Genomic DNA, 22,754 nt, shown 5'->3' with positions numbered 1-22,754 from the left:
TGGTTGTGCTGCCCTTGGAATGTTGGTCTGTTCAACAGTTTCATGAATGCAAGTCAGAAGTAAATCTCATTTTATGTTTAAATGTCCTCTGAATTATGTTGCGAAGTGGCTTGAAGGACTGAGGAGGTTAACCACCTCTGAATATCTGAAGCAAGAATTTTAACTGGTTGAATTTAAATAAGTAATGAAAAATGTGAAGCTTAGAGGATGTCAGGATAACGATTAAAACACAACAGTGAACTTCTCATTAGTTCCATGGGAAAATTGCTACACTTTTTATTATCTAGGCATTAATTATCTACAGATTGATGGAGGACTAAGCAGCAACTATGAAATCAAAGTGTCAGAATTGCACATTTTGTGCAAATCTCTTTCACTTCGTGCCACTGGAGGCATTTACTCTTCACTTTCTGCCTTCTTGCCAATCTCTCGGCTCTTCGCTCGGAGCTTGTTGACCTGCGACTCTGCAATGTCAGCCCGCTCCTCGGCTTCCTCCAGCTCGTGCTGGATCTTGCGGAACTTGGAGAGGTTGACATTAGACAGCTCCTCCTGAGGATAGGAAGAGAGATAAAAAATGTTTTAAAATGTTCAATAACGTGCCTAGTGTAACACAACACTGGACAAGCTGTGGTGTTTTGCCTTTATGCAACAACAATAGCAACAGAAAAGGCTGTGAATTAGTGTCTAACTATCTCTAATACTGCTAGGGAGAATCCAAAGAAGTAGCTTAAATGCTAAATGTTTACATAGTTAATAAGATATGCCAGAAAATAATGTACTCTGGCTATGAAGTACTAGAGCACTTTGGTATTTTTGAATACATATATATAATATTTTGATATATTTCTATAACCACGGTTATTTCCATTAAATTTCTATTTCGGGCCATAAAATTATGTATTTAATTTTTAAGGGTTTTTTTCCGTCTAAGAAGAAGTATGAAATAAATGGATGGAAGCAGAGACCTGCTCCCACAGTTTTCATCTGAGCCTTTGCTGCTCTTCCCAGTGATGCAATAATGCTCACTTAATATGTATTCTATATCCCTTTAGACCCCTGAGCTGTACAGCCAGAACTGTTGTTCAGCTGTTCACTCCCAAGTACACAGCAAGAAAAAGACAAACACAACTACACAGGGGAAAATACCAACATGAAATTCTACCTCCATCTCTGCATACAAAAATACTTACAGCCTCCTCAGCTTGCCTCTTGTAGGATTTCACTTTCATTTGAAGCTTGTCCACGAGATCCTGCAGCCTGAGAACATTTTTCCTGTCTTCTTCAGACTAAACAGATGGACAAAAAAGATAAGAAACGTTTCCCTTTCTCTTTAAATGCCTTCTACATGAAACAATATTATTTATACACCATTGCTGTCCAGTAGGAGAGAGGTGATGGATTTTCCAAATATGACCAGAAACATAATTTATTCTGATGTTCTCAGTCTTTTCCTTCTCAACTGTGTGACTCAGGAGAAAAAGAAATCTCTAAGGAGTACATCTTGGCTTCCTTCAAGAAGAGTGTGTGACCCCAAGGAGGCCTCCTGCCTTACCTGGTAGGTCAGCTCCTTCACCCTCCTCTCGTACTTGCGCACACCCTTCACGGCTTCAGCGCTGCGCTTCTGCTCAGCATCAACCTCCCCTTCCAGCTCCCGCACCTGCAATCACAAGACCATCCTTGCAGCTTCTCTGGTGTCTTTCCAAGGGACATGCTCACTCAGGCACAAATAAAAGCCTCACTCACTCTGGCCTCCAGCTTCTGGATTTGCTTCTTGCCTCCCTTCAGTGCCAACTGCTCGGCCTCATCCAGACGGTGCTGCAGGTCCTTCACCGTCTGGTCCAGGTTCTTCTTCATCCTCTCCAGGTGGGCGCTGGTGTCCTGCTCCTTCTTCAGCTCTTCTGCCATCATGGCAGCCTGGGGACACAAAAGGGTCAAAGCCATTTTGGGGCTGCAGACAATTTGAGGGAGAAGGCATTTTTCTTAAGCTGGGAAAGAAGCCCCAACTCACATCAGTGATGGCCTTCTTGGCCTTCTCCTCAGCATTGCGGGCTTCCTGGATCGTGTCCTCCATTTCACCCTGAATTTGGGCAATGTCTGTTTCCAGCTTCTTCTTGGTGTTGATCAAGCTGGTGTTCTGTTGAGCAGTATCAGGAAGTTTGATTTTCTTAGCTCATTATTTCAAGCCAAATACATCATGTTATTTTCAGACATAAGTACGTGAAAAAACTGATTTTTCTGTAAAATTCTTATCACTGAGTAGAAATGTTTTTCTTATTATTAATTTGGAAAAAGTACTTAGAAATATAATCTGTATCACATCTCATCCACCAAGGCGGGCACAGGAATGTTAGAGTTAAGGAAGACAATGAGATTCCTATTTTTCAACATAATTAGTTAGTAGTGTTCTACTCTCATCAATTGAAAATAGGAAAATATGTAATGTAGGATGGATTCCTTCCAGAATCTTTTCATCATTTGAAACCAGATGCTTTCCATAGATTTCAGCACTTTACTGCTGGATGACTGCTGTGACATGCAGTTCATGTTAAAGTCTGCTTGACACACACCACATCAGAGCCAGGAATTCATCTCTACTTTCTTACTAGAGTGAACAAGCACATTTTTGAAGGAGTATAAGGATTCCATGGTGCTACGTTTCAACTGAGCAAGGAATGAATGTTGCTGTAGTCTCAGAGTTTCAGTCCCTGACTAGTCAGAGGGCAGGCTTGACATGTGTGTCTAAATCTGATCCCTGTGACTAAGTGTCTTTACTCTGGAGATTATGTTAGGATGCAAAGAAGATAAAATAATGGGTTTCCTCAAATGCAACCTGGAGACACATCACTTTACACACTTTTTTTAGCAAAGTCTTAATATTATCATGATTAGTTCAGAAAAGATAACTCTGATCTTTCAAGTTGGGCTTCCAATGGTGACAGGAATAAAGCTTACAGGTGTTCTGCTTACCAGGAGTGCCGTTTGTCAGCAAGTGAGCTCACCTGAGAATGGAGGAGCTGCACACGCTCACTTGCATCCATCAGTTCCTGCTCAGCCGCCTTTCTGCACCTCTCTGTTTGTTCTAGTGCTGCCCTTAACTCCTCAACTTCAGCCTGCAGCAGGTTTGCTCTGCGCTCCACCATGGCCACCTGCTCCTTCAGGTCCTCCTGTGTCCTAAGAGCATCATCCAAATGTATCTGGGTGTCCTGAAAGAAATATTAAGCAGATTCAGAACTCTTTGTCACTGAAAATATCAGCTAAGACTATTCTCTGTAGGCAACTGTTCAACAGACCTTGAGAACTCCCTGTGTGTTTCTCAGGTTCTTTTGTGCCTCTGCAGCCTGTCTGTTGGCATGGCTCAGCTGGATCTCTATTTCATTCAAGTCTCCCTCCATCTTCTTCTTCAGCCTCAGGGCTTCATTCCTGCTCCTGATCTCAGCATCCAGGGTGCTCTGCATGGACTCCACAACTCGGAGGTGGTTTCTCTTCAGCTGTTCAATCTCTTCATCTTTCTCTGCTATCTTCCTGTCAATCTCTGACTTCACTTGGTTGAGCTCAAGCTGGAGGCGCAGGATCTTCCCCTCTTCATGTTCCAGGGAAGCCTGGACAAGAATAAATTAGAATACTTTTTATATGAAAAAAGTTGAACCTGAAGTGCTGAGTAAAAAGAAGTTGTATGTTTAGATATTATCTCTACACTTTTGTACAAGCATTCTTCTCCTCTTGTGTCTTGGAATGACTTCACAGTGCTTTTTACAAGGTAGAGATCCAAGAAAGCAGTAAATAACACTGTATACCTCAGCTTCCTCCAGAGAAGCTTGGAGTTCAGATTTCTCCTGCTCAATCTGCTTCTTGACTTTCTCCAACTCATGAATTGCCTTTCCTCCCTCTGCAATCTGCTCTGTGAGGTCAGAAATCTCCTCTGTGGGAAGAAAAACCAACAGAATGATCAGGAACAGAGCTGAATAGCAAGGGTACTGCCACATCAGTGTGACAGGCAGATTTTCAGACCTGCAGGCACAGATCCAAGTGAAGTGCTCAATAGACAACCTTGTGAGAAACCCCACTGCCAGCAGAAGGCCAGAGACTTACGCTGCAAGTTCTTGTTCTCACGCTTCAGCGTTTCCAGGTGGTCCAAGGACTCCTCATAGGCATTCTTCATCTTAAACAGCTCTGTGCTGAGCGAGCGAGACTCCTTCTGGGAGGCTTCCAGCTCAGCCTGAGTTTCCTCATACTTCTGCTTCCATTCTGCCAGGATCTGGAGAGAAACAAGGCATGAGTATGGATGTGGCAATCAGGAGTGGATGCTCTGCCCAGGAACCCTTAGTCTGGAGCCCAAAAGACCTTGTCAAAGTTCTTCTGCTTCTTATCCAGAGCTGCACAGGCAGCATTTGATCTCTCCACATCAATCATCAGGTCCTCCACTTCATTCTGCAGCCTCTGCTTTGTCTTCTCCAGGGAGGCACATTTGGCATTGACAGCTTCAACGTGTTCCTCTGCATCCTGCAGGCGCTGTGCCAGCTTCTTCCTGGGAGGAGATGAGCACAGGTTGAGGTGAGGAAGCACATGGGAGCCTGTGATGTGCAGCTGGTATGTTCTTCACAAGAGAACACTTAGCCACTTGATACTGTGTGATCCTCATTTAAAGTGAGGTGCAGGGCCTCCTCCAGCCAGTCACTGAATTCCTGTGTCTGAATCCTGGGCTAAAGTAATTCACTCTGTGCTGTTCTTTTCTTTCACACTGGCATCTCTGCAGTTCTGTGTCTGAAGAGCTTTGCTACTTCTAATGTTCCTGAATGCCTGTCTACTCTGATACATATTTTCTCTCTTCTTGAGACCCCACCCCAAAGCAGAACACTGAATTCTCCTGACATGATGACAGTGATCTCCTCAAATTTCTGGCTTTAGTGTCTGGCAGCCTTTGGCACCCTCCCCACGTACTTGGCCTCCTCCAGCTCCTCGGTGCGCTGAATAGCGTCCGTCTCGTATTTGGTTCTCCACTGGGCCACTTCGCTGTTGGCCTTGGACAGGGCGCGCTGCAGCTCCCCCTTGGCTTCCTGCTCCTCCTCATATTGTTCCCGGAGCAAGTCGCAGTCGTGGCGAGCAGACTGCAAGGCGTGGGCCAGGGCGTTCTTGGCCTGAGGGCAAAAGTAGTGGTGTGACAATGAGTGGAAACATTGTGGGAAATCTCCAATATTTATGAGCACTGTATTATTCTACTGTGGGCAAGCTACTGAAAGAAAGGAAGAGTTGTGAATCTGTCAAAGTAGTAATGGATAGGCTGCAGTGAAAAGGGAGTAAAGCTAAGAAGATTTGAAGTGCATTATTGAAGTGTTTTATTTCCTTCTTCTCATATTATTCATTCTGTAATTTAGTATGTATCTGAAGCTCTTCCTAAACTGCCAGAATCCAATGGATAAGACAGAAGTGGAAATCCTTCTCACCTTTATCTCTTCCTCTAGGTGCCTCTTGAGTTCCTCAATCTGCTGGGTGAATGCCTGCTTGCCTCTTGACAGCTGAGAAATCAGAGCATCCTTCTCCTCCACCTGGCGTGAGTATTCACCTGGGAGAGTTCAGATGAGTGGAAGAAAGAGACATGAAAGAGAAATTTATTTAAATTTTGTTTTTTTCATGGAATCCTAATCACTGATATCTGTCCATAACTCAGAGTATGAGAGTATATTTATCTTAAAGGCAAGAAATGAGATACATCATATCCCCTTGTGCAATATTTTTCTAGTCTTACTGTATATTTACATGATATTCAGTGATTGCTTCAAGCCCTGAGCTTACAGAATGAATACTATGTGCTGTATGTGCTCAGCTATATCACTGTCCTGTCCTGAATGTCTCCTGGGAAGCAGAAGGATGAAGTCTAGTTTATGAGACAGATTAATTCTTTTTAGAAACTCCAGTCATAGAATCATAGAATAGTCCATCTCGGAAGAGATTTGAAAGGTCATCCAGCCCAACCTTTCATGGTAAAGGGAGTCTAGATGAGATTATCTAGCACTCTGTCCAGTCATGTTTTGAAAATCTCTAGTGATGGAGGCTCTACCAAATTCATGAGGAGGTTGCTCTAGTGACTGGTGATTCAATCCCTTAAACATGTTTTTAATCCTGCTCCAGGATGTCTGTATCTGTGGTGCTGGGGAGCCCAGCACTGGTCACAGCACTACATGTGTGGCCTCACCTGTGCCAAGCAGGAGAAACAATCACACTCTGTTAACCTGCTGGAAACACATGTAAAGAACCTCAGGACTTTGTTGGCCATCTTTGTCACAAGGAAAAACTTCTGACTAATGTTCAACTTAGTTTCCTCCAAGACTCTCAGGTCTTTTTGACTCTTCTTTTAAAAAGTACCAGGTAATATATAGTGTTCTCCTAAAAACCTCAAATGTCTCACCAGATTCTGTTTGTAGCCGAGCTCTCTGAGCACTGATGTCATTAATTGTTCGCTGTTGTTCCTCCTCCTTACTCTTAATCTCACTGAGCTGGTCTTCTAGAGAGCGACACATCTTCTCCAGATTTGCCTATGTGCATGAAAAGCGGAATGAAGAATGATTGATGATTCAACACATAATTACTGAGAACCTGAGCTCTTATGAAAGGCAAAAAAAGAAACCAACGATTTAGAAGTATAATCAAAATATCTCAGTTAACTGATATAACTTTCTATGACATTTGCATCCCCGATTCCAACATTTGTATAATTTATTAACATCCCCTCTATTTTTTCAATAGATAAAAAGGATGATGGGAAATGATAACGAGGAATTATTTCAAATTTGTGTTTGCCTCTTAGTGATTACATCATTGTATTATTTAAGGGAGAAAAAGAAAAATGGGAATAAAAAGGAAAAGGGAGTGGAGGGTAGGAGTACCGTCTATTTTAGAAGAAGTTTAAAAAATGGAAAGGTCAGGATTGTTCATTTCAGCACCATAATATTCTGAATCAAGCCATGAGACACTATAGTTCCTTATGTTAGGTGCTTCAGGTGAAGTTTCTTAACTCTGACCCAAAGGATACACTTTTATTATACTGATACTGAATGATATTCACTCAAATTAGAATTCTGAAGTGTAGCCATTTATGTTAAAGGATGAGTAACTGAAATTTCTATGTTAAAATATAAATACATTATTATGTTTGAATTACTACAAACAAATATTTGTGTACCTTGGCTTTGGAGACAGACTCCATGTTACTGGCCAAGTCATCAATCTCCATCTTGAGCTCACTCTTCTCCTTCTCCAGCTTCTGCTTCACTCGCTGCAGGTTGTCGATCTGCTCCCCAAGCTCGGCTGTGCTGTCCGCGTGCTTCTTGCGCAGGGCGGCAGCCGTGGCTTCGTGCTGCAGCGTGGCCTCTTCCAGGTCACGCCGCATCTTCTGGAACTCCGCCTCACGCTTCTTGTTCATATCGATCTGAGCTGCTGTCGCCCCTCCTGCCTCTTCCAGCCGCTCGCTGATCTCCTCCAGCTCCCTGGAGAGGTCAGCCCGATGCTTCTCTGCTTTTGCCCGAGACGTTCGCTCGGCCTCAATTTCCTCCTCCAGTTCCTCAATACGAGCCTGGGAACATTTGGGACCCTTCACAGCCCTGCCCTGCTGCTACCTGACCTGAGAGCAGGTGAAGGAGGGCAAGGAACAGAGACTTGCCTGCAGCTCCTTGATCTTCTTCTGTAACTGCATGCCCAGAGCTTGCTCATCTTCGATTTTGCTCTGGATCTGGCTGATTTCAAAGTCTTTCCTTTGGGCAAAGCAAACTGTGTTAGAGCTCCAAGAAAATGACAAGTGCAGCAGCCCAGTGCTCAGGTGCCCCACAGCCACACTCACTTCTTCAGTTTCTCATCCAGCTGCTGCTTGTCATTTTCCAAATCCATTATGGATTCCTGGTTCATCTTCAGGTCTCCTTCGAGTTTCCTCTTGGCTCTCTCCAGGTCCATGCGCAGTTTCTTCTCTTGCTCCAGGGACCCTTCCAGCTGAAATGGACAAGACCATCAGTACTCTGCCAGCCAGGTTTAGCTGCATACCTGTCCTGTTCTTGCTGTGTGCCTGTGTGCTTACATCATCCACTTGCTGCTCCAGCTTGGTTTTAGCTTTGGTCAGCGTGTTGACTTTGTCCTCTTCTGCCTGCAGGTCGTCCAGTGTCTGCTGATGGGCCTCTTGGAGGGCTTTCTTCTCTTTTGTCAGCTTGGCGATGGTCTCGTCCAGAGCTGCCATCTCCTCTGTGAGGTTTTTCACCTTTGGGAAGAAGGGAGCAAGTGCAAATAAAGGATGTAGACACAGGAATCCTGTAACAGCACACTGCTGTTTTTTGGATGTGAGTGACAGTTTCTGCCTCATACCTTGTTTTCAGTGGCATGTTTTTCCTTCTCAACCTTGGCCAATGTTAACTCAAGGTCATCAATATCTTTCTTCAGCTCTGAGCATTCATCCTCCAATTTCCTCTTCTTGGCTGTCAGCTCAGCATTCATCTCCTCTTCATCTTCTGCTCGCTCTGTTAACTCCTTGATTTTGGCTTCCAGCTGGATTTTGGTTTTGATGAGCTGGTCACACCTTTCCTCAGCATCAGCCAAACCATCAGCTTCCTACACGATTCATTTAAATAAAATAGTTTAAAAAAAAATTCTTACTGATATTTAAACAAGGAATTGTTATTTTCAAAGCAGCTTTGCAGTGTAGTTAAAACTCATCTTTATAACCATATCTAGTTGTGGACTGACTCCAGTGCAGATAATAAAAAAATATATTATCACACTTTAAATATAGGCTCTGAGTTTGGTTTTTTTTACTGCTCATGAAACTCTCATTAATTTGAAGATAGAGCCTTAAATCAGGTATAACAGTATTTCCCTTATCTCTTATTATTTTACTTACATTGCATTTGACTTGACTGGGATAACGTGTGTGTTTATGGGACATTTGGCATCATTTTACAGAGGCCATTACAGGCTAAAAACATTAGCAACACTCACAGCCTGCACTTGGAGCTGCAGATCATTTTTCTCCTGCACCAGTTTCACCATTTTTTCCTCCAGCTCCTTCCTCTTTGCCTCAGACTTGGCAAGCTCCTCCTTGGTTTTCTCAAACTCTTCCTTCATGTTGGCCATCTCCTTCTCAGACTCTGCACTCTTCAGCAAGGGCTTGATCTTGAAGTACAGCTTCATCCAGGGCCAGTGCTTGACATTCATGAATGCACGAACATTGTACTGGATGCAGAAGATGGACTCTCTGGCAGGTAATAAAACAAATGTTATACATTTTAAAATTTAGAGTACATATTTAATTGTTTATATTGTTATGTTTAACATTGAGTCCTACATATACTACTGTATATATATATCTCTCTGTGTGTGTAATAGGTTTATTATATGTTAACCAGTTTATTATTATTATTTAGTATATTTAATATGCATAAAATATTTATATCTCTGAGGAAAACTCCTTAATGTGATGTAGAGTGACAACCTGTATGGGTAGTTTTGAAGTTGAGATGCATGGCTCAGTTTCATGGCCAAAAATAGGAACACTTCCAGAAGCTATCTTGGCTCCTTTCATGAAAGTAATCCAAGGGAAGAGGATAAATACTTCTCTTGTGCTAGAAGGATATTTTTCTCACCTTTGATTGTAATGGTGACCTAAAATAATTAGCTTAGACTAGATGTCTGGTTTCTTGACATACATGTCATGTGATCATTTACTGAATTTATCAGAAATGGGTACAAAAGGCAGTTTAAAAAAAAAAAAAATTGTTACCTAAATCAGGATTTTATACTGTTTCATCTACTGCGAGGGTAACACATCAATGTATTCCACTGAATTCATGAGAAGTAAATGAGATTTGGCGAGAAGTCACTTAACTTCAGTTTTGTTCATGTCATATTCTTGGTATCTGATGAGGACTGGCCTATCATACCAAATGAGTGTAAGTATCTACCTCCTCTCCGTCATTTTCTTGAACTCCACTCTCATCAGGTAACCCCTACACATAGCTTGTGTGCGGGTGATGAGCTGTGCCAGCTTCTCATCCCTCATCTCCTCCAGCAGTCCCAGCAGCCCAGCTTTGAAGAACACCTTGAGAAAGGGAATGTTGCAGCTCATAAGGTACTTGAAAAAGGTATTGCAAGCACATCAGTCAAGCAGTATTTGTACCTTGGTGTGCCCAAATTTGTACTGGGTGTGATCCACATCGATGGATCCAAGGAGCTTCTCAGAAGCCTTCTTGCTATCAATGAACTGTCCCTCTGGGATAGCACTGGCATTAAGCACCTTGTACCTATGGGAGAAACATGAAGGTCAGATTCCTAAAAGCTCAATCAAACCTACACCAACTGATGCCACTCTTAAGATTTTCTGAAGGGGAATCAAGAGTGGTGAATAAATCTAAACTCTGTTCCATTATTTAGAAATCACATTTTTATGGGTAAATAAGTTTTTAGGTAAAAGCTAGTGCTTTCCTTAGTCTAGAAATTCTTGACACAGAATGGATTCTGATCTCCATGGCTAACTGCTGATATTTCATATGCCCTGTTACCTAATGCCTTATCTCACAATAAGAGCTTTATTTGCAAGAACAAAATGTGGGGAGAAGCAATTCTTCACCCAAAATAGTGGCCGTACACACTACCTGAGTATTTTGCAGCTGATGTACAGCAAGAAGCAAGGTATTTATGTTTTATTTGGTTTCCAGACAAGTTAGTCTAGAACTTGTAGTTTCACATTTCTATGCTGATGTGTGCTAGACATCTTACCTTGCTACCCAGAAGTTAACTGTGTCTAAGCTAGTCAACTTCATTTCTGAATAGTTAATTAAAGAGTGCTTTATCCCATATCAGAATATGAATCAAGGACAGGAATAAATAAGTGCCCTTTGAAAATGCCTATTCTTCTAGATAGCTCTAGAAAGAAACCAGACATTTAACTTGGACAATTGACTTTTGTAGATATAATGAATCTTTCACGTAGATATAATGAATCTCTCCCAAGTGTATATTATTCAGTGTTGGTGGATAAGGTGGAAGGTGGATGACATGGTACCTGACCTCTGTTTAAAGTCTGCATAGAGTATCCTGCTGGGAAATCCTTTCCTGCAAATTCTAATTCCTTCCAGCACGCCATTGCACCGCAGCTGGTGCAGCACCAGCTCATGCTCCATGGCACCTAATAAAGGACATAATGAATTGGTATTTCATAGTACTGCCCAGAGGAGAACAAACCTATCACATCTTTAAACTTTAACAACTTACCAGGTGTTTTTGTTTCATTAGGAATAAGGCACCGCACAAAATGGGGATGTGTGCTTCGCAAATTGCTCATCAGCTTGTTTAAATTTTCCTTAAGAGCAAGAGCAAAGATTTGAGTTTAAAAATGTCACTTAGACCATTGCAATATTAGATAGAGTAAAACCACTGCAATAAAACCATGTCTTTTTTGATTTGGAATTCTTTTTACATTTCTAAAGGAATAATTCCAAGGATTCAATGAGAATATTAAGAAGCACATGCTTTTATCTTTTCTGAACGTAAAACTTTTGCGTATATTAGATAAATCTAAAGCTTTTCTGAACTGAATTTTCTATAATTTTTTCAAGATGTGGTATCATTTGTCATGATTAATGTACAGTACCCGGAAAAGAGCTGAGACAGTCTGGAAAGAGGAGCCCTTCTTCTTGGCGCCCTTCTTACCACTGCCACCGCTCTCTAAACAGTAAGACATTTTTTAAGAAGAATGCAGTTAGAATCTGAAGAACTTAATGTATTTGTCTTAATAAGACAGAAAATGTAATAATATGAAAAAAAATTGCAAGTGCATACAGTGTTTAAAATTAAGAGACTTATTTTTTCAGGTGATAGCAGAATGTAGTCTAATGATTCAGGATGAAGTTAAGATAATGCAAACAGGAAATAAAATGTATCATTCTACATAGTAACTTATTTAAGGAGTTAAATCACTAGTGAATATGCCAAACACAATTTTTATGCATCTTTACTTTTAAGGGCATGCATTAACTTAGCAGCATGTTGATACATTTGATTGTACTCCCTGAAGTATTCGGGAATGCTTCATGCTGCAGAAATTTGGTTTGCCAATGGGCCTGGGTTACAGTACAATTATCTGGTCTTAAAACCTACAGGCCTGTAGGGAAATGAAACATCCTTTATTAGTAGAAGTAACTGACTTCCAAAAAGTAGGTGAGGTTTTGGATTTTCAGGTTTTGAAATGTTAATATTTTTGAAAACTGCTATCGCAAGATTTTTATCTGTGCATTACATTAGAACTGATTTCAAAGAAATTACCTGCTTCTGCCCCACCAACAGATGCAAAGAGTAGGGCCAGTGTCTTCAGGGATGATTTCTGGTACAGCCCCACAACAGTTTCATTCAGGGGGTCCTTGTTCTTCTCCAGCCAGCCAGTGATGTTGTAGTCCACTGTGCCAGCATAGTGCACCAGGGAAAAGTGAGCCTCAGCCTTGCCTTTGGCAGGCTTGGGCTTCTGGAAATTGTTGGACTTGCCCAGGTGCTGGTCATAGAGCTTGTTCTTGAAAGAGGTGTCAGTTGCCTTGGGGAACATGCACTCCTCTTCCAGGATGGAGAAGATGCCCATGGGCTGGGAAAAGTAGCAATATGTGAGGAAAGAGAACATGGAAGCAAGAAGCAGAGAGAGTGGATGTGAGAGAGGAATGCAAAATACTCCTCCTCAGAATGTATAATCTTATATTTTTTCAGAAAGGACATTTTGTTAGTGGGTATATCATCAGTTATACAAAAATCAGCTCACCTGCAAGTTTCAGGGCTGTGATCTAAGAAAGACCTAGCATAGTGGAAATTCACTATGTGTTGGTTGAAGATGGAAAGCAAAGTGAATGAAGTTAGCATTTAGATATAAAGAAGAGTTTGGACTTTGTGAATGCTTTGTCTTAAACATACTAAAATAGAAGTTGCTCAGTCTATTTACTCACTCAGCATGTATTAAAAAATACACCTGTTGGAGTATGAACTCCATGAAATGGCTAAGACTGAAATTTTTCCCCATGAAAATCTTATGTCTACATGACAGAATACTACAAGCAGTGTAGTAATAGGCAAATAAAAATGTATATGGAAGGCTTGGAAACCAGAAAAATCACATTATACTCTTTATGTGTGAGTGCCACATGTAAGGGTGGTCTATTAGAGCATAGAATATTTCTTTTATGTTTTAGAACTCCAAAACTAAGTGTATAGGGTCTAAGAACCTTCTCAATGAGCTCAATGCAGGCAGCCAGGTCCATCCCAAAGTCAATGAACTCCCAATCAATTCCTTCCTTCTTGTACTCCTCCTGCTCCAGCACGAACATGTGGTGGTTGAAGAACTGTTGCAGTTTCTCGTTTGTGAAGTTGATGCACAGCTGCTCCAGGCTGTTGAACTGTAGAATGCAGATATTTACTTACTGGTGAAGTTCAGTTCCATGAACTTTTCTCATCATCCAGTAGGTTTTGTTTTCAATCCATTAAGGCCTCTGTGACTGAGATTCTGAATTTCTAGTCACAGCACTGGAACTGATTACATATTCCATCCTCTAATATATCTACACTTTCAGGCCCTGGCCTGTCTCAAGATAGCTCTGAAAAGAGTTGCAGAGCATAGAACAAGTACAGCTTTTCATCTGTTTGAATTTGTCTGTACTGACAAGTCTATTCTCAAGCATTCAGAGACAATTTGGCTTCAGCATTAACAAAATCTTCCTTCAAGACAGCAAATTTTAACTTCCTCAAAATCCATCTCTGCTATTATCTGTCAGCACTTTTCATACCAGTTTTCAATGCAATTTTCACTTCTGAACAGCAGACATCTATAAAGATCTGCATCCCCTATGGGATAATACACGCTATGAGAACCAGAAGAGTACCATTCCTGCAGGAACATCAGGATTGTCCAATAAATAAAACCAATCCGTAATTAAAAAAACCAAATAAGCAAACAAAAAATATTCCACTTTCTTAATGTCCCTTCCAGGAAATTAATACAAAGACATGTCTCTTACATCAAAGATCTCAAAGCCAGCAATGTCCAGGACACCAATGAAGTACTGTCTGGGCTGCTTTGTATCCAGCTGTTGGTTGATACGAATGACCATCCACAGGAACATCTTCTCAAAGACAGATTTTGCCAGAGCACCCACGGAATTGTAGACCTGAAGGAAAGGAAAATAAAAGCTACCATCCAGGGCAAAAGAGGAAGGTTTTAATTCACATGATTTATTTTGTATCATCATTTGTTTCTTACCTGCTGCACAGTTTGACCTTTGGTCACATATTCATTCCCAACCTTGACTCGCGGGTAGCAGAGGGCTTTGAGCAGATCTGCTGAGTTCAGACCCATCAGGTAGGCAGCCTTGTCAGCAACTAAGGAAACAATCATAGAGCAGAATCAAATATTAGCTCTTCAGCAGATGTATCTTCAAGTGATTCTGAATAATTTCTGTAGAAGACACATATTCTTTGTCACATACTGTAAAATATTGTAATTTATCTTGAATACCTGATCTTTTTCTCATTTAATTTAGGTGAAATGTACAAGTAAAGATTCTTCCAAATGCCTTTACAATGAATGTATAATTTTTGGAACATGTTACTAGACAGACAAAAGTGCAAATGGTCATGAAAATGGCACGTTCAAACAAGTCACAATTTCTGAATAAACAGAAAAGGAAGCTGGTTGGTATTGAAATATACTGTAAAGGAAACTGTACTCAGTGGAACTCCAATGAGAGAGAGAGATTATTTTAGTACTATGCCAAAAGTATGAAAAGGATATCTCATACAAGTTTCATATTGGGACCATATTCTATCTAAGGATAGTATCACACACATAAACCTTTTCCAGCTCTCATTTTCTCTAAATCTAAACTATTAAATATAAGCACAAGAGCACAGGATATACTTTGCCATCAATTTAAAGTTTGCTGCCTCTCCTCACAGGGAAGATGATAATGAGTACTATTTACAAGGTCTGTTAATGTGAGAAGGCCATTTTCATTATAGAGTATGTGTATACACAGAAGTAGCACAATGCTCTGAGTTCAGGTATTCTGAGAGCTGTGCATCATGAGCCAATGATCTTGACTCTGAGTTGCTGCCTGTATTAGTGAATGTTCTGGTACATGTTGTGCTCTGGTATATATGGTGCTGGTACCTTCTGTGCCGTCTGGCTCTGCCTGCTCCTCACGCTGCTTCTGCTTGAACTTCAGGTTGCCATAGTGCATGACAGCCCCTGTCAGCTTGTAGATGGCTGTCTTCTCATCAGCACTGAAGCCCAGGATGTCAATAGCACTCTGACAAAAGAATCACTGAGGTGAGTACGATGCCTGTTAAAGGTCAGGTCTGCCTAAGGAAAGCTTCCGTGGGTTACTCACATCCGTGGCCATCAGCTCTTCCTGGTCATCGATGCTGGGAACTGTGATCTCCCCTTGGCTCACATAGAGGAAGTCATAGGGGTTGGTGGTGATCAGCAACATCTCTGGAAAGGACAAGACACATCCAGATCAGATGCACTTGGCACATAAAGGAAGGAAATGCTGTTTGTGCCCATTGTGTGGAGAAGTTGGGGATCTTTTGTACCAATTAGCTCTGGCTTCTTGTTGGACATGATCTGATAGAATATGTGGTAGCTTCTTTCTGCCTTGAGCTGGAAAGTGACTCTGGACTTCTCCAGCAGATCTGTCAAGGACGGTAGGACAGAGTTAGCCCAAGATCCGAGGAAAGCTGGAAGGAAAGGGATTGGGCCAGGAGGGTCACTTACAGGTTTCAATGTCAGCAGAAGCCAGTTTGCCTGTGGCACCAAAATGGATTCTGATGAATTTACCCTGAAAGAAGCAGAAAAGTGAATTCATATGTATTTTGCCAGTCCTGACTGCAAGTATGTTTCAGTCCATGTGCTGATATGAAAGAAGTAATTATGTCCCAGACAATGACTTACAAAGCGTGAGGAGTTGTCGTTCCTCACGGTCTTGGCATTACCAAAAGCCTCCAGCAGTGGGTTGGCACTGATGATTTGATCCTCAAGTGTCCCCTAAAATAGAGATCTTATTGTCATGATATAGCTCAAGAATAAACCTGACAGGTGCTGATTCCTACCCCTGGCAGCTCACCTGCATTTTGCCTGTTGGTTGAGCCTCCTCCTTCTTCTTATCCCCACTGGCTGCAATTGTTGCAAAGTACTGGATGACACGCTTTGTGTTCACAGTCTTCCCTGCACCGGATTCTCCGCTGCCAAACCAAAGAGAGAAGCAGAGAGCGTGTGGTCAGGCAGGAGGTGCCCTGGCCCTGGGCAGCCCTGCAGGGCCCCGAGGAGGGGGTGTACATACGTGATCAGGACCGACTGGTTCTCGCGATCTGTGGGAGAGGCCAAATGAAAGATAGTGTTAGCAGTTGTCCTGAATAACACTGAGCTAAAAAAGAATGAAAGTTCTAAATGGAATTTAATTCTTCTCCCAATTCCAAGAGTAGCAGTCCAAGTAGGCCAAGACTACCCAATTACCCTCCAGGTGCCAACAGTAGGAAATACAAGCTGAAATGGATTCATAGAAGTATCAGAGGCATGTGGTCCTAAAAGAAGCTGTATATCTACTTGCCTTTCACAAGTTCTCATAGAGTAATCTAAACCAAACTGGCTATCTGTATTCAAAATAGAGGATTATATGTAATTATGTTTCAGTCTCATCAGGGGAAAAGAAGTAGTAAAGTTCAGTAGTATTTCTACAGTAGGAGAGTATAGAATTTCATAGAATAAAGTGCAAATAATACACAGTGCTGAGTCCCTACATTGCTTCTGGGTCTGTTTCACTTGAAATTAATTCCTGCATAACTCGGTCAAGTTCTGCGTCAAACATCTCCAGTGTGTTTAGCCAGCTCGTCACATGCTGCAGTGAGATCAGCAGAGCTTTTTGGTTTAGATTGCTGTGAGGGAGGTCAAGCACTCACCAGTCAGCATGAACTGATAGGCGTTGTCAGAGATGGAGAAGATGTGTGGAGGGGCCTCCTGGCGCTTCTTGCCTCGGTAGGCCAACACCACCTCCGGGTTGTACACCGGCAGCCACTTGTAGGGGTTGACGGTGACGCAGAAGAGACCCGAGTAGGTCTGTGGGGAAGGGAGACAGCACGTTGGCTTCCCCTGAGGCTGGCAGAGCAGCTCGTCCTGGCTACCCACAGGAAGCCTGCTGCTGGTACTCACGTAGATCATCCAGGCTGCGTAACGCTCTTTGAGGTTGTACAGCACGGCGGGCTCGTGGAGGTGGGTCATCATGGCCATGTCCTCGATTTTGTCGTACTTGGGAGGGTTCATGGAGAAGACCTGATCATCTTTCACGGTCAGGGTCTGATGAAGAAAAGCAAGATACATTATTGCCATTTAAGATTATGGCAAGTATTACGTTTTATTCTCAAGCCCGGAATTTTTTTTTACTGACTTCTCCTCCTTCGGTCTTGACAGTGACTTTCCCTGCTTCTTTGCTCTGGACTGTGCTTTTCACATAGGATTCCTTGGGATGCACCACAAAGACGGATGACTTGGCATCGAAAGGCTTGTTCTGAGCCTCGATTCTCTCCTTTTCAGACTTCCGGAGATATGGAGCCGCCTCCCCAAAGGCGGCCATCTCAGCGTCTGTTGACATGGCTGCAGTTTACTGGGGACAATACAGCAAGTAGCTGTGAGGATAGAAAATACATTACTGTAGGGCATTAAACACTCAAACAACATAGCAAATTAGATGGTGTTCTGCTGTATGTATCAAACTGTACTGACTCATTTTTCTCCTAATTCAGAGATCTGTTCTGTAGTTTTCTTTTATGTATATTTTATACAGTCAGGTCTCTAGGCCTTCTATATGACTGTGCTCACAGAGAAAAGCTTCCTATGTTTTGTTTTGTTTTTTTCATTTAAGGAATTAAGAAACAGATTCTTTCCAAGGTTCCAACCACTGCTCTTTGTAGATACTCACAATTCTGGAATTTTTAATGCCTTATTCTGATTTTTATTTAGCACCTTTCAGGACATGAGATTTGTTTATAATAAAACACTGGAAGAGAGACAGTACATTGGATATGCAAAGAGATAATATTATTAGCACTTCTCATTAAAGACATTCCCTTGGGTTAATATAGCCCACGTTGCGAAATATTGCAGCTATTCTACAGATCCATCTGCTAACAAACAAATGTGGTTTTCTCCACTTTGATCTTTTTAACAGCAGAAAGTGACTAATCTTGCAGTTATTCACTGCCATTAAAACATATAAATATCAGTAACTCTTTATTATTGCCAAACAATTGGCTTTACTGAAAAGTTTCATGCAATTGTGAAGCTGGAATTTAGTTACACTGTTCCACATGTATGCTCTTCTTTATTTCCAGCTAATTTAATCCAGGTTCATAACCTACAATTTGGATTTTGAGGAGCTTTTCTGAATAAGTAAAGCAGCTCATTTCTCTATTAATGCTTTCACCTGTGGCAGACTTCGAGGTGAAAATCAAATAATCATTGAACCTCTCCTTGAGAAACACTTTCAGCTTGCAGGAAAGGTATTTTGACTTAGTATATTTTAAAAGAAATCTTTTCTGAACCCATTACCAATGAGCAACCTCATCATTTCAGCATGGCCAAACAGAAATAATAGTTTAATAACAATCATGGTATTTTTGTGCATTATAAAACTCATTCTACTTGATATTCCACTGCTGATATCTGAAATAAACCCGGCTTACCTTCTTAGCCAGCAAAGACAAATTTCATGACACAAGCGTTATCAATTGAGTTGCATGGGTACAATCCCCTAACTAGTGGTTTTATTTCTAACTACATGATTTTCCACTTTATTAAAGTGTTAATAATAAAATGGGATGTTGTGATTTTCAATCCCAGCCAGCGATTAAGCACCTGGCAGCTGCTCACTCCCTCTCTCTCTCCCAAATGGAACAGGGAAATGGGAAGGGAACAGGGAGAAAAAATAAAAAGCTTGTGACTGGGATAAGAACAGTTTAATAACTATAAATAAATAAAATATAGTAATGCAAATAACAACAACAATATATAATAACAATAGTAGTTGTAATGAAAAGGAATATAACAGAGAAAGAGAAATAAAACCCAAGAAAAAGTAGAAAGGAAAAAAAGACTGAAACCAAATGATGGCCAATGCAGTTGCTCTCCTCCTGCTGACTGATGCCAGAGCAGTGATCCACCCCTCCCCATCAACTACTGTGCATGAGAGTCTGTGGTATAGAATAGCCCTGTGGCTAGTTGGAGTAAGCTGTCCTGGCCACAATCCCTTCAAGTTTCTTGTGCCACTTGCCACTGATGGGGCAAGGTGAGAAGCAGAAAAGACCTTGTTGCAGCGTGAGTGCGACTCAGCAATAACCAAAACATCCCTCCATTATCAATGTTGTTTCTAGCACAAATTCAAGACATAGCCAGTAGCAGATATGGGGAAGAAAATTATCTCTGTCCCAGCCAAGACCACGACATGAGACCATTTCACAAAATATTTACATAAGGTTGCAAAATGGATACAATCTTTCATCAGCAGTTTCATCATTGCCTGTAATATCTCACATTTTCTTATAAGTTTCCCAACAGGAATAATACTAGCACATGAGATCTATTACTACAGACTATGTTAGTATATGTTCTCATGTATCAGTGTACATTCTGTATGTTGCACATATATGGTATATTGTATTTTTGTATAGATACTCTAAATTCTATTATTACAATGTATCTTTATGGTATTTTTACAATGTGTAGCAGGTTAGTATACATCATGTTAGCATGTAATATGTAATGATATGTCAGTGGATTGGCCTTTTGAGGTATTTGATGAGTATTTTCTTTTGACTGTTCTATATGATTTTTCCTGAAAGCAGTGGTATGCTGACTCTCCACCACTTATTTAAAGTATGCTGGTTATATTCTTTACACGTGATCACTTGTTTTATAGGTGACAATATTTGACAAAATTAATATAAATTACTGGTAAAAGTAAACATGACTAGTTAATTTTCCGGGGTGTAAATAATTAAGACTTAGTAGTTATTACTCTTCCATCTCTCTTATCCAAGTAGGTACCTTTCTTCATTTCCCTGTGACTATTAATATTTGCCTATATAAGAATATCACAACGGTGCAATTTTTGATAGCACAACCGGAAACTCAGCCTGAAATGCTTTCTTTTAGCACTTTGATGTTTTAATACACAAGATTCCAACCCCATTCCTCAAGCTTCTGTATGAAAAAAGAAAATATTTGAATACACATCTTTTCCTATTGCTTCACAGCTATTGCCAGTGACCCTTGAAGTTTGAGGTAAATGCAAAAAGAAAACTAAACCAAAAGGTAATTCTTTGCTTCAAGAATATATATAATTTATTGACAAATAATTGGAAACTACTTCCTAATAGAGTTTTTCTTCTTAGAAAAATTTCTTCTAGGCTTGGGAACTACTGTCTATTAATGTAGGAAACTTCTCTCTATAGAAGAATCCTGGGGAAACAGTAGGTAATGCAGCAGTGATCTATACTTTTAAGACTGTCTTTTAGAATCTTGTGGCAAGGATGTCGTTGATCCAGCCCAGTTCTCCTACTGTATTTATACAATGGGCATGAATATAAGGAATACAGTGATTGTCAGCACACCTGCATAGAAGTCCTACCTTAGAGCATCTGTATCTGTCACTGAAGAGTGAATAAATTAAAATCTTACCTTTTGAGATGAGTAGCTTGCAGACTGGAAGCTGGTCAGTATTGTAAAACAGAATTAGTAACTTCCTTCTAACTGCTACACAGGATTCCAGAGAAAATGTATAGATAGAAAACACATAGATGCCTTGAAAGCAGACTGAAAATCCCAGCTGACTCTGGCAGTCTCCCATTGCATGAATGAGAGCCTCTGTAGGAATGCACTGGTGCTTGTGGAATGCAGGGCCAGTTTCCCTTCATCCCCCACCTCCCCAGTCCAAAGCCTCTTAAACTCTTACCTTAGATTTCTGAGGAAGGACAAGACACACTGATCTCAGGGTACTTTTATAGGGTCTGATCTGCATACGTAGCCACCACCTCCTCTTTCTTAGGTCAAAACATTTTTGGCTATCTTAACTCCTAGCAGAATTGCCATTCATATTAGAAGTGAATGGATATAATTAGACATAACATGTCTATGAATCAATCTCCTATAAATAATTTGAGACAGAGCCTGAGAAGGGGCGGAAAGCAGGAGGGTGTGCTGAAGGAGATGAAAGGGGCTGTAATCATCGGATAACGACTCCATTATCTGAAGAGTATGAGCTAGTGTATAGTGATAAGAAACATGCAGGGATGGAGAAGTGAAGGCACAGGCTCCTGCATGCTGCAAATGCTCTGAGTCTGCAATGGGGAAAAATCACAAGGAGTCCTGCTGAGATGCAGGGTCATTGTTAGGGGAAAGAAATACCAGTGCAGGAGGAAGCATCTAAACAGGAACAGAAGTCACAGGAGTGAGAATGAAAGGATAGCATGAGCGACCAAGTAGTAAACTGGATGAAAGCTGAAGCAAGAGGAGGAGGAAGGGTGAGTCTGAAAGTAGTGATAAGGAAGGATGTGTGATTAAGGAAGAGGAAGAAAATAGGGGTGTCATTCCAAGGGAATAACAGCAAGTTACTGTGGACAGGGAGGTCTATAAAAGGTCTAAACAAGTTAAATCTAGAGCTGAAAACAGAACTCTCTAAGACTGAAGACACTGAGTTAGATCCCAGAGGATCTGACCCTTTTTTCTGAGTCTAAATGGTTTCAAAGACTACATGAACATGACTATGGAGCCATTGTAGTGAACTGAAGACGTATCCCACTGGAAGCATGAGAAATAGATGATGTCTCAGGGTGGGTAGTGCCACACTACTTTTGCAGTGTGCTAACTAGAAAGGATTAATAAGTTAACATTCTCTAGAAGAGAAACAATCATGTCTTACACTAGTCTGGAAGAGAGGCAGTTGTTGTTAGAAGAAGCTAAACACCATGCTAGTTTATGAAAAAAGACAATCTACTATGCTGATCCCTGGGAAGTTCCCCACCTAGATTAAGGAGAGGGTTATACACGTTCTGCAACCACACAAGGAGCGGAGTGGTGAACCCCTCACTTCATTGAGAAACAATTTCGCCCCCAAATAACACATCTTGATGATTTTTTTTCCACGTGTCTTCACTTTCCAATTGTGCTAAACAAGGTAATCTGAACTGAATCACATCTCAGCAGCTTCACCTGATTCCATAACTTACTGCCTCCCCACTTACAGCACCTGTTGTGCTCCACTCCCTCTTAGCATCACCTACTCAGAGGTCTGGAAAAGAAAGTGAGAAAATTCCTTCCTCCTCTTCTCTCAGCTGACCATGACTCTATGATGGCAATGTAATCCTGGGGGTGGGGAGGAAATTGACAGAGGTCAGCTTCACATTTGGAGTAAATTCATGCTGAAGAAGAAGCTGAAGGCCTATTATTTAACCCCAACAGCTAGATCTTCACCTGAGTATAAAGCAGAACTTCTTTGATGTCTTTAATGAGATTAAAGGGGAGATGGATGAGAGCTGGAATTCACTGTGAATTTCAGGTGTTCCAATGACTCTTTTATCTCATTTTGCTGATGCATATGGTTTGGATTTTCTACAAAAAACACAGAAAAACTCATGGTTTTCCCAGTCATACATAATACTGGTATCATGCTGACAGCTGGCTAAAAGCCTTTATTTGCAAGATA

General features: G+C 41.2%; 1 protein-coding gene across 4 annotated transcripts; it reads right to left on the bottom strand.

The window, feature by feature from the left end:
- Positions 1-396: 396 nt before the first annotated feature.
- On the bottom strand, positions 397-17,648 carry LOC104560834 (myosin-1B). 4 transcript variants are annotated; one of them, XM_062010639.1, is made up of 38 exons: positions 17,445-17,648; positions 17,210-17,353; positions 16,960-17,116; positions 16,344-16,371; positions 16,128-16,245; positions 15,956-16,048; positions 15,779-15,842; positions 15,598-15,696; positions 15,393-15,496; positions 15,173-15,311; positions 14,264-14,382; positions 14,022-14,171; positions 13,233-13,403; positions 12,269-12,604; positions 11,624-11,677; positions 11,245-11,332; positions 11,041-11,158; positions 10,151-10,274; positions 9,936-10,072; positions 8,974-9,229; positions 8,344-8,586; positions 8,063-8,239; positions 7,832-7,977; positions 7,655-7,745; positions 7,178-7,567; positions 6,404-6,530; positions 5,442-5,560; positions 4,939-5,135; positions 4,342-4,525; positions 4,090-4,255; positions 3,795-3,919; positions 3,291-3,599; positions 3,000-3,203; positions 2,009-2,134; positions 1,744-1,914; positions 1,553-1,657; positions 1,191-1,286; positions 397-549 (listed from the first exon to the last, which is right to left on the bottom strand). In XM_062010639.1, the coding sequence occupies exons 1-38, from the start codon at positions 17,646-17,648 to the stop codon at positions 397-399; spliced, it is 5,832 nt and encodes a 1,943-aa protein (XP_061866623.1). The 4 variants fall into 4 exon arrangements, with proteins under 4 accessions (XP_061866623.1, XP_061866624.1, XP_061866625.1 ...); XM_062010640.1 differs by having other exon boundaries at positions 11,624-11,697; positions 12,295-12,604; XM_062010641.1 differs by having other exon boundaries at positions 11,624-11,695; positions 12,299-12,604.
- Between the last annotated feature and the right edge of the window lie 5,106 nt (positions 17,649-22,754).

The sequence above is a fragment of the Colius striatus genome, chromosome 18, assembly GCF_028858725.1.
Source record: "Colius striatus isolate bColStr4 chromosome 18, bColStr4.1.hap1, whole genome shotgun sequence".
NCBI lineage: Eukaryota > Metazoa > Chordata > Aves > Coliiformes > Coliidae > Colius > Colius striatus.
The sequence above is the reverse complement of the archived record's forward strand: the minus strand, read 5'-3'. Positions and strand labels throughout refer to the sequence as shown.